We start from the raw sequence: 12,321 nt of genomic DNA, 5'->3' as shown, positions 1-12,321 counted from the left end.
ATAGCGTTCTTCCTTATGCCTAGATACACCCACACACCAGATTAGAAGTTGGTACTTCGCCTATTTTTCAAGATATTTCGCTCACAAGGCTCAGACATACATGGAGGCGGCCATCTTGGATTTTGACGTGGCGACCCAATTTTCAATAGCATTCTTCCTTATGCCTAGATACACCCACACACCAGATTAGAAGTTGGTACTTTGCATATTTTTCAAGGTATTTCGCTCACAAGGCTCAGACATATATACACAAAGAATTAAGTTAAGCACCCCCCCCGTTTTTTTACAACCTCGCACATTACAAGTTTGTTGTCGTCAAAACAGTGTAATATACCCATGATATTGCTATATTTTCTGGAGAAGTGATATTATGGTCACATAAAAACATAACAATCATGCCGTTTTCAATATTTTATTCTGAATAATTTAAGGTGAAATTTTTTGGGAATTTTAGGCATATTTTCACCTCAATTTAAGTATGGAGCTATAGGTCCATCACGGACAGTGTGGATGACGTTTATGTTTTCTAACGTACAGTCATTGTTCTGAGAAGACCTCTAGCGATCTTTGCGTCAATAACGTGTGTAGGACCCACGTGATCGGATCACTGACTCAACCCTACGTCTCATAGACCCTGTAAGCCGTCGTATGCGTTGCTGTGGCAGGTTGTTCCATTCCCGATGTAATGCACGTTCCAATTCATCCAGATTGGCTATTGGAGGGACCATCTTCGCAATTTGTCGTCCCAACATGTCCCAAACGTGCTCGAGGGGGTTCAACCTGCCACAGCAACGCATACGACGGCTTACAGGGTCTATGAGACGTAGGGTTGAGTCAGTGATCCGATCACGTGGGTCCTACACACGTTATTGACGCAAAGATCGCTAGAGGTCTTCTCAGAACAATGACTGTACGTTAGAAAACATAAACGTCATCCACACTGTCCGTGATGGACCTATAGCTCCATACTTAAATTGAGGTGAAAATATGCCTAAAATTCCCAAAAAATTTCACCTTAAATTATTCAGAATAAAATATTGAAAACGGCATGATTGTTATGTTTTTATGTGACCATAATATCACTTCTCCAGAAAATATAGCAATATCATGGGTATATTACACTGTTTTGACGACAACAAACTTGTAATGTGCGAGGTTGTAAAAAAACAGGGGGGGGGGTGCTTAACTTAATTCTTTGTGTATATATGGTGGCGGCCATCTTGGATTTTGACGTGGCGACCCAATTTTCAATAGCGTTCTTCCTTATGCCTAGATACACCCACACACCAAATTAGAAGTTGGTACTTTGCATATTTTTCAAGATATTTCGCTCACAAGGCTCAGACATATATATATGGTGGCGGCCATCTTGGATTTTGACCTGGCGACCCAATTTTCAATAGCGTTCTTCCTTCTGCCTAGATACACCCACACACCAGATTAGAAGTTGGTACTTTGCATATTTTTCAAGATATTTCGCTCACAAGGCTCAGACATATATATATGGTGGCGGCCATCTTGGATTTTGACCTGGCGACCCAATTTACAATAGCGTTCTTCCTTATGCCGAGATACACCCACACACCAACTTAGAAGTTGGTACTTCGCTTATTTTTCAAGATATTCATCTCACAAGGTTCAGACATACATGGCATCAGACATACATGGCGGCGGCCATCTTGGATTTTGACGTGGGTTGCAACCGCACACCAAATTAGAATTCGGTCCTTCGCTTACACACGCACGCACGCACGGACGGACGGACGGACACACGGACGGAGGGGAAAACCATAAGTCCCCCTTTCGCTCCGCTGTGCGACGGGGGACAAAAATGAGAATAGCAAATAAAGAATATTTTTACAAAAATATATTAATAATAATATCAACAACAATAATTCTAGTGAAACAAATGGACCGTTGGAGAAATGTAATGAGCGTTTCACAACTAAACATTCGCTTGTTTTACTTTTTGCATCCAAAGTCGAGGCTCGTGGAAGAGCTAGAACACAGTGGAAAACACAATTACACCACGGACAGGTGGAGAAACACTTGGAGATGAGGATGAGGGAAAGTATGAGAGTAAGTGGTGTGGGAGGAGGTTATATCCGTTGACCAAGCTGGCTACAATTTCAAACACAGCAAAGGGGCTAAAAGAACAGGAAGGGGAAACCGGGGATGAAATGGCAATAGAACAAAGAAACGGAAACGTTGGTTGAGGCTCAGGGAGAGCGCAGAAATCCCAATAACCTGGAAAGGAATTGGTCGGCTTCATGAGAGTGAATGAGGGTAGAAAATATGATGAATATTGAGGCAAGGTGCGCTGAGCATTCTGGGGAGCATTACGTAATTTTTAACGTTATGATTGCTCTCACAAATTTGGATCATGGGTCGCTCAATGTATTCACAATCCAAGCTGAAGATCCCTTATTTGTTGGGTGAATGAGTGTTTTTATTGGTTGTAATGTTGTATGCATCCACCGAATTCTATCATGGCAAGATCCCTACAGGGGAGTTTTTGTTGCATTTCATCATTCAGTTATCGATTAGAATTGTTTTGATTTATTCTTCAGGTTTGGACGTGCATTTTGTTCACGTGAAGCCCGCACAACCGACGTCCCAATGCCACATACGACCCCTCCTCATGTTGCATGGTTGGCCTGGCTCATTTTTCGAGTTCTACAAAATACTCCCTCTCCTCACTACTCCGCGCCAGGTCCGTGACAACCGCATGGAGGCGTTCGAAGTGATCTGCCCATCTATTCCTGGTTACGGCTTTTCTGATGCACCTCAGAAACGAGGTAAGTCTATTTCAACTGCTTAGTTTCACAGGTTTGTCGTTTCTTTAACAGAGAGTTAACTCATGGACTAAGAGATATATGCATGAGCTTGACTCAGTAAGGGAAAGGTGAGATGGGATGTTGTGTATGATGGGGAGGTGGTCTGAGACGTTATGGTTTCCAGTGCCTTCAGAAAGTATTCTCACCCCTTGACTTTTCACATTTTGGAGGTGTGTTTCTTTCTAAATTATGTCCAATCAATTGAATTGGTCATAGGTGGACTCCAAGGATGGATCTGTAGGGATGATGGGAATAGAGCCTGTGATTGATGCTGTGAAGAGGAACAGGTTGAGATGGTTTGGTCATGTGTTGAGGAAGGATGAAAGTGACTGGTTGAGAAGAGTGATGGAAATGAATGTAGAAGGAAGCAGAGGACGGGGAAGACCGAAAAAGACTTGGCTAAAGATGGTGGAAGAAGAAATGCGGGCAAGGGGGTTAACAAGGAGAGATGCAGAAAATAGGGCAAAATGGAGAAGATTGTCATGGGGACCGCAAGGCTAACCCCCGCTCTAGCAGGGAAAATGGCCTTTAAAATGCATGTTGTTGTGTATAGGTGGACTCCAATCAAGTTGTCGAGACATCTCGAGGATGATCAAAGGAAATTGGATGCACCTGTGTTCAATTTGGAGTGTCACAGCAAAGGAGTTGAATACTTATTGACTCGAGACATTTCAGGTTTTCATTTTTAATTATTTTGTAGAATTTCTAAAATAAAAAATAATTCCACTTTGACATTATGAGGTCAATGACCTCATATGTGTAGGTCAGTGACCAAAAAACCCAATTCAATCCATTATATATTGAAGCTGTGACACAACAAAATGTGAAAAAGTCAAGGGGTGTGAATACTTTCTGAAGGCACTGTGTTTTTGATTGATGGATCAAGTCATGCAGCATAGGAAATTGAAGATCTTCACCCATATTGACTCAGTATTCCATAAGGACATTGGATCCATTTGATGGCAGTGAAAGGGTATTTTTTTTTGAGCCCACAAAAAAAAGAGAAGAGGAAGCAAACAGGTAAGCTTGTTTGGGCCGCTTTGAGATGCACAGTTGTAGCAGAGGGGACAATCCCATCGTTTTGCAAGTGGCACCCCGTAATATAAGTACAAAATAATTAAAACTTATGGAAGTGGTAGTTAAGATGAGAGAAATCTATTTGGACATCCTGAAGAGTTGAGGGTTCTAGGTGGCACTGAGGAGGATAAATCATTCTTTTAACGCAATAGAAGTTTAAAAAAAAATTAAAACTTATGGAAGTGATAATTGAGATGAGATAAATCTATTAGGACATCCTGAGGAGTTGGGGGATCTAGATGGCACTGAGGAGGATAAATCATTGCAAAACCTAACTGTGTGGGGAATTACATCGAATGTGCATCGTTGCATTGTACGAGTATGCAGAGTGATGTGTGGATGCCAAGTGAGTTTGTCGAGAGTGCACTATTTGAGAAGGGATGATTTTTTTTTTTTTGTATACAGAATCGAGGCGCGTGTAAGAGCTAACACATTAAACATGAAAACATGCACAGACACATAAAACATACAATCGACAAGAGGGGGAGAGAGCGGGAGACAAGAGGGGGAGGGAGAGGGAAGCACACAAGCACAACAACAGTAGAAGAACAGGGACGTCTGTAGATCTGTGGAATAGAGAGGGCTGGGGGGAGGAGGGAGGGGTACACGGTATTAATCAAATGAACACTACAAGGAATTTCAGGAAATAAGTTGGAGATTGAAAGAGGTGGATTTGGGGTGTTTTAATGGGGGTAGAAAAGATCAAGGTTTTGGATGGGGGTGAACATCTGTTTTTAAGACCTGGAGAGAGAGGAGAGGGATTGAAGGGAGTGTGGGAGTTTGTTCCAGAGACAAGAGAAAAGAGGAATAAAGAGTGAAGGTAGCAGAGAGTGTTGATTTTGGTAGTTTCACCAGAAGAGGGTTGCTGGCAGATCTTGTGCGTCCTGAAGGAATATTTGGTGGACAGAGCACAGACAGAGCAGGAGGAGCTAAGCCAGAGAGGAGTCGGTAGAAGACAGAAAGACCACCAACCTGCCTGCAGTGAGCGAGTGAAAGGCCCTCAGAATTGGCTTCGTCGCGGGAGATTCCAATGATTCTGAAAGCTTTGATTTCTACAGCCTGAAGCCGAGCTAGGTGAGAGGCAGGAGCACCAGCCCAGAGGGGAGAGCAGTACTCCATCAAGCTGCAGATGAAAGCTTTGATTATTATTTTTATTATTATTATTATTATTATTATTATTGCCAGTTGTGCTGAATAGCAAACATGGTAGTCGCGCGAAAGCAAACGCAGCAATGAAACTGCTCGACAGTGAGCAAAACTGAAGGCCGTTGGTAAGCAACCTGTTGGGAGGGGTCAGACAAACGTAATGAAATATTCGTCCAACTTGTGTGTAAGGAAAGAGTTACAACTATATGAAAGAGTAAAAGAGGAGAGAACAGAAGAGTTAATTGAAAGATGGGAATAAACGGAACGGATGGGTGAAGATGAAAACAGGTGATGGAAGATGGTAAGTTGAAGAGGGACAGAGGGATGAGGGGGTGGAGCTTGCAAGAGAGAACAATGGGTTCAGTATTGTCTGTGCTTATTTCCTGTAATGAGGGGTAGCAAGACTTGAGGAATGTACTAGTGGGAGGGAATGGAGTCGAGAGCAAAGATAAGGATGATGAGAGTGAGAATAACAAAGGGCAGCACAGGCAGGGTGCATGTCTTGCTGTATTATACAAATATGTAGGGGACTTTCAGGTACAATAACAGACACACGGACATTTTACAACGTTTTAACAGATCGGAAACAGCTGGGCGCTAATCTGATCAGCAGAACTAAGATTATTGAGCATGCCTCTTCCACTCCTTTTAAACTGGAAATGGAAGTCCCACCATATTTTGCAAAGGTTGTCACCTGCATATTTGAAATATGTGGTTCTTCACCACATTATCTGGTGCTTCTTCTTCTTTTGTATTCAGCACTTTGCTGCGGGTATCATCATTTGGTGGCAACGCGGCTGTGCCACAAAAGGCCTTTGATATGTAGTAAACAAGTAAACACCCAATTATGGAATTCTGTTCAGCATCCATTCTTTGACCACGTTTGTGAAGTCACCAACCCTCTTCATGTCCATGCAAACTGAAATCTGTCCTGTGTTCTGCAGAACATCTTTCAAATTGTCACTTTTTTTTCCTTTTTTTTGGATCCAAGATCGAGGCTCGTGTAAGAGCTAACATTAACCGCAAAAAAAACAGACACTGTGTAGCGGTTACCGCTGGATGTACATAATCGCCTTGCACCGGCCAGAACACGGCCAGACGCGCCTCTCCCGGGCATGCCCGGACTCACTGTTCCCGGGCACGCCCGAACCTCCCGGGCACGCCCGGTCTCGTCTTTCCCGGGCATGCCCGCTCTCGCCTTTCCAGGGCTCGCCCAGAGCGTCCGGGCATGCCCGCTATCGCCTTTCCAGGGCTCGCCCAGAGCGTCCGGGCATGCCCGCTATCGCCTTTCCAGGGCACGCCCAGAGCGTCCGGGCATGCCCGCTATCGCCTTTCCAGGGCTCGCCCAGAGCGTCCGGGCATGCCCGCTATCGTCTTTCCAGTGCTCGCCCAGAGCGCCCGGGCACGCCCAGCCTCGACTTGCCAGGCCGCAGCCAAACACGCCCGGGCAGGTCCAGACTCGCCTTTCCAAGGCTCGCCCTTGATACCCGGGCATGCCCGGTATAGCTTTTGCCAGGCAAACTTCCCGACATAAATGTGTATATATATTGTTGCCCGAAAAACGGGCTTGTCAGAATACCTGAGCTGTTTTGTTTCAATAAAGCAACTCGGACGAATTCCGTCTTTGGTCGCGTCAATTCTTTCGACTCGCGTTGGAGCGCAGTTCCTTCATTGGTGACCTACCGACATGGATACGGCAGTGACGCTTAAACTGCCTACCTTCTGGGAGACTCACGCGGCTGTTTGGTTCGCCCAGGCGGACTCCCAGTTCGCCCTGCGAGGCATCACCGCGGACGACACCCGCTTCCACCATGTTGTGGCGGCGCTCGGTTCCACCACCGTGGCCCGCGCCTTGAGCCTCCTCCAGCACCCGCCGGCTGCTGACAAATACGACGCGCTGAAGACGCTCCTCCTCGGCGCTTTCGCCCTCTCACCGGCAGCACGCGCACGGCGCCTGCTTGACCTGCCCGAGCTCGGCGACACGCGCCCGTCCGAGCGCATGGACTATATGCTCTCGTTGCTCGGCGAGCACTCTCCGGCATTCCTGTTCCGGGAGCTGTTCCTCCGTCAGCTGCCTAACCCGGTACGCCTCGCCCTGGCTGGCACGTTGATCACGGATTCCCGCGCCCTCGCCAGGGAAGCCGATAAGATCTCCTCGGCGGGCCAGCACATCGGCGGGGTTACCTGGAGCCCGCCGCCGTCCGAGGCGACGCCCGAGCGCCCTGCGCGGTTGGAGGCCGAACTGCCGGTGCAACTGGCGGCCGCCACGCCGCACCGCCCGCTTCCGACACGACAGCCGGGGCCTCCACCTGACCGGGCGTGGTGTTATTACCACGCCAGGTTGGGACACAAGGCTCGGACGTGCCGGCCCCCGTGCACTTTCGGCAGGTCGGGAAACGGCCGGGCCGGCGTTCATTCCCAGCCATGAGCGCCGGCCACTCGGGCAACTTGCTGTTTATTCGGGACAAAGCGTCTGGACGGCGTTTCCTGTGCGACACCGGCGCCCAACTGAGCGTCATACCTGCCTCCGAGCAGGACAGGCTGGACGCAGTTTGCGGCCCCTCTTTGGTCGCTGCTAATGGCTCGGCCATACGCACTTTCGGCCCACGCGTCGTCACCCTCTGCTTCGGCAGCCAGCGCTTTCAATGGACTTTTGTTACCGCCAGCGTCCCCGTGGCTTTGCTGGGCGCCGACTTCCTCTGCGCGCACGGGCTGCTGGTCGACGTCAAACGACGTCGCCTTGTCCACGCCGAGACCTTCAGCTCCCTGGCGTGCACAATGAGCAGCTCCGCGCCGACCGAACTGGCGTGCGCCCTCCCGGCAACGAACGAGTTCGCTCGCCTGCTCGTGGAATTCCCGGCCCTCACGCGGCCGACGTTTTCGGCCGTCGCGGTGCGGCACGGGATCGAGCACCACATACCCACTACGGGCCCGCCGGTCTACGCCAGGGCCCGCCGCCTCGACCCAGCCAAGCTCGCCGTGGCAAAGGCCGAATTCAACGCGTTGGAGCACCTCGGCATCGTGCGGCGCTCCGATAGCGCGTGGGCCTCGCCACTGCACATCGTGCCAAAGCCGGGGGGTGGATGGCGCCCGTGTGGCGACTACCGCCGTCTCAATGACGCTACCACCCCCGACAGGTACCCGATCCCGCATATTCAGGACTTTTCCGCCCGTTTGGCGGGACGGGTCAGCTTTTCGAAAATTGACCTGATACGGGGCTACCACCAGGTACCTGTCCGGGCGGCCGACGTCCCGAAGACGGCTGTCATCACGCCGTTCGGCCTGTTCGAATTTTTGCGGATACCGTTTGGCCTCAAGAACGCGGCCCAGGCGTTCCAGCGCTTGATGGACGGCGTGCTGCGCGACCTGCCGTTTCTTTTCGTCTATCTGGACGACATCCTCGTCGCCAGCACGTCCCGCGCCGAGCACCTCCTCCACCTCCGAACACTGTTCGGTCGCCTCAGCGAGCACGGCTTAATTGTCAACCCGGTCAAATGCCACTTCGGCGCGACGACCGTTGACTTTTTGGGCCACCGCATCACCAAGACCGGGGCCGTGCCGCTGCCGACCAAGGTCGAGGCCATCACCACGTTCCCGCGTCCCCGTTCCATCAAGGCCCTCCAAGAGTTCCTCGGCATGGTGAATTTTTATCACCGATTCGTGCCCCGCGCTGCTCAGCTCATGCGGCCCCTTTACGAGGCCCTCCGGGGCAAGCCGGCCAAGCATGACATTGTTTGGTCCGCGGCCATGGACGCGGCCTTCGCCAGTGCCAAACGGGCCCTCGCCGACGCAACGCTGCTGGCTCACCCGGTGCTCAACGCGCCCATCGCCCTCACTACGGACGCCTCCAACTACGCGGTGGGCGCCGTCCATGAGCAATGGGTGGACGGGGTTTGGCAGCCACTCGCTTTTTTTAGCCGGCAACTCCGGCCGAACGAGTTAAACTACAGCACGTTCGACCGCGAGCTGCTCGGGCTATTCCTGGCCGTTCGCCATTTCCGACACCTCCTGGAGGGCCGCCCGTTCACGGCTTTCGTCGACCACAAGCCGTTGGTCTACGCAATGGCTAAGGTCACGGAGCCGTGGTCGGCCCGCCAGCAGCGCCACCTCTCCGCCGTGTCGGAGTTCACCACGGACATCCAGCACGTCGCCGGCAAAGACAACGCCGTGGCCGACTGCCTTTCGCGGGCCAGCGCGAACGCGGTCCACCTCGGCGTGGACTTCACGCTCATGGCGGCCGACCAGACCACCGACGCCTCGGTGCAGGCACTCCGCGTGGCGGACACGGGCCTCCGCCTGGCCGACATCCCCTTCGCGGGCACCGTCCTGCTCTGCGACGTCTCCCAGGGCCAGCCTCGCCCCATCGTGCCCGTTTCCTGGCAGCGCCGCATCTTCGCCTCCATCCACGGCCTTTCTCACCCGGGCCGGAAAGCTTCTCAGAAGCTGGTGTCGGCGCGTTTCGTCTGGCACGGCCTTCGACGAAACATCCGCGACTGGGCCAACGCCTGCACGGCCTGCCAGCGAGCCAAGGTCCACCGCCACACCCAGGCCCCGCTGGCACCTTTCGCCGTGCCTGAACGGCGTTTCGACCACGTCCACGTGGACCTGGTGGGTCCCCTGCCCCCCTCGCGGGGGTTCACCCACCTGCTCACCATGGTGGACAGGACCACCAGGTGGCCGGAGGCCGTGCCCCTCACCTCCACCACCACCGCCGACGTGGCGCAGGCGTTCATCGCCACCTGGGTCACGCGCTTCGGCGCACCAGCGGACATCTCGTCCGACCGCGGCCCACAGTTCACGTCTGAGCTTTGGGGCGCGGTCGCCCGTTCGTTGGGGGTAACGCTCCACCGCACCACGGCCTACCACCCCCAAGCCAATGGGTTGTGCGAGCGGTTTCACCGCTCCATGAAGGCCGCACTCATGGCCGGCCTTCAGGACGACGGTTGGGCCGACCGGCTGCCGTGGGTCCTTTTGGGCCTTCGCACGGCCCCCAAGGAAGACCTCCAGGCGTCCGCCGCCGAGCTCGTCTACGGCCAGCCACTCCGCGTCCCGGGCGAATTCGTGCCTGACGCTACCAGTCCCTGGTCCGCCGCTCGCCAGCGCTCGGACCTCCAGGAGGCCGCCCGACGATTTGCCCCCGTGCCGACGTCCCGCCACGGTGGCCCCCAGTCCTACGTCCCCCCCGGCGCTTCGCACAGCGGAGTACGTCTTTGTGCGTCATGACGCGCACCGGGGGCCACTCCGGCCGCCGTACGACGGGCCCTTCCGGGTCCTGCGACGGGGCGACAAGTCTTTCATCGTCGACTTCGGCGGCCGGCCGGACCGGATTTCTGTGGACCGCCTCAAACCGGCGCACATGGACGTCGACCGACCACCACGGTTGGCCCTTCCTCCGCGGCGAGGCCGCCCCCCCTCCACAGTTCCCCCCGCTCGACCACCCACCACCACGTCAGACCCCTCCCCACGACCCTCCAGGGGTCGCTTCGGCCGGGTCATCCGGACCCCCCTTAAATTGACCCTGCCGGTGCAGGTCGATTCTGGAGGGGCGTGTGTAGCGGTTACCGCTGGATGTACATAATCGCCTTGCACCGGCCAGAACACGGCCAGACACGCCTCTCCCGGGCATGCCCGGACTCACTGTTCCCGGGCACGCCCGAACCTCCCGGGCACGCCCGGTCTCGTCTTTCCCGGGCATGCCCGCTCTCGCCTTTCCAGGGCTCGCCCAGAGCGTCCGGGCATGCCCGCTATCGCCTTTCCAGGGCTCGCCCAGAGCGTCCGGGCATGCCCGCTATCGCCTTTCCAGGGCACGCCCAGAGCGTCCGGGCATGCCCGCTATCGCCTTTCCAGGGCTTGCCCAGAGCGCCCGGGCACGCCCAGCCTCGACTTGCCAGGCCGCAGCCAAACACGCCCGGGCAGGTCCAGACTCGCCTTTCCAAGGCTCGCCCTTGATACCCGGGCATGCCCGGTATAGCTTTTGCCGGGCAAACTTCCCGACATAAATGTGTATATATATTGTTGCCCGAAAAACGGGCTTGTCAGAATACCTGAGCTGTTTTGTTTCAATAAAGCAACTCGGACGAATTCCGTCTTTGGTCGCGTCAATTCTTTCGACTCGCGTTGGAGCGCAGTTCCTTCAACATAAAACATATAATAAAGGGAGCGGGAGACAAGATGGGGAGAGAGAGGGAAGCACACAAGTACAACAGTGGATAACGGACATCGGGAGATCTGTGGGAGGGAGAGGGCTTGGGGAGGAGGTAGCATGGGAAGGGGGGGGGGGGGGGGGTTGGTGGGAGAGTATAAAACACATGGACACTGCAAGGACTTCCAGGAAAGAAGTCGGTATTTCAAAAAAGTGGATCTGGGGTGAATTAATAGGGGTAGAAAAGATCAAGGTTTTGGATGGGGGAAGATAAGAGATGGTGGTGAACAGCTGTTTTAAAGACCTGGAGGGAGGAGTGGGATTGAAGAGAGTGAGGGAGTTTGTTCCAGAGGTGGGAGTAAAGAGGAAAGAAAGAGTGAAGTTGAGCAGAGAGTCTTGATTTTTGGCATTTTCACCAAAGAGGCTTGCTGGCAGATTTTGTGCGACCTGTAGGAATATTTGGGGGACAGAGCACAGACAGAGCTGGGGGAAATAGGCCGGAGAGGAGTCGGTAGAAGACAGATTGTTTATTATTATTATTATGACAATATTATTAATAAATATTATTATTTATCATATTATTATTAAGTTTATTATTAAGACACATATTTTCCAGCTCTACGTGGTTATATATATATATATATATATATATATATATACATATATATATATATATATATATATATATATATATATATACACACACACAGACTTGGCATTTAATATGGAATATTATTTTTGTGGGGGTGAACTTACTTTTCAAGATGACTTAGAACCAAAAGTTCATTGGAATTATGTTGAAATTATTCTAGATTTTGTTAATGTGACCTTTAAAAGAAACAAAAACCACATTTGACATTTCGAAGCAAATAAATTGATCCTTGAAAGTGATGTAAACTGATATCAAACTCAATTCACGGACAGTACTGTGTTAAACTTCTGTACGTTTTCCAGAAGTATCTCTTTATTTTGCACATTAGCCAAAAAAATTTTCAACAAAAACAAAAGCGAAATTATGACTGGGATTACGGACAGTAAAATTACAGTTCAGTACTTCATGTAACCCCCACGAGCATTCAGGAGAGCACGTACACGTCGAAGCATGTTGTTCACGAGATT

General features: G+C 51.8%; 1 protein-coding gene across 4 annotated transcripts in view; it reads left to right on the top strand.

Annotated features, from left to right (window-relative positions):
* Window positions 1–12,321, top strand: part of EPHX1 (epoxide hydrolase 1) — a 55,241-nt gene that overhangs the window by 13,188 nt on the left and 29,732 nt on the right. For all 4 annotated transcript variants that reach the window (XR_013623593.1, XR_013623594.1, XM_068115968.2 and 1 more), the window contains exon 4: window positions 2,571–2,798. Coding sequence is in view for 2 of the 4 variants with exons in the window: in XM_068115968.2 (XP_067972069.2) it covers window positions 2,571–2,798 (228 nt within the window). In the remaining 2 variants the exon portion in view is untranslated. The remainder of the gene's footprint in view (window positions 1–2,570; window positions 2,799–12,321) is intronic.

Source organism: Myxine glutinosa, chromosome 5, assembly GCF_964187855.1.
Source record: "Myxine glutinosa chromosome 5, kmMyxGlut1.1, whole genome shotgun sequence".
NCBI classification, from domain to species: Eukaryota; Metazoa; Chordata; class Myxini; order Myxiniformes; family Myxinidae; genus Myxine; species Myxine glutinosa.
The sequence above is the reverse complement of the archived record's forward strand: the minus strand, read 5'-3'. Positions and strand labels throughout refer to the sequence as shown.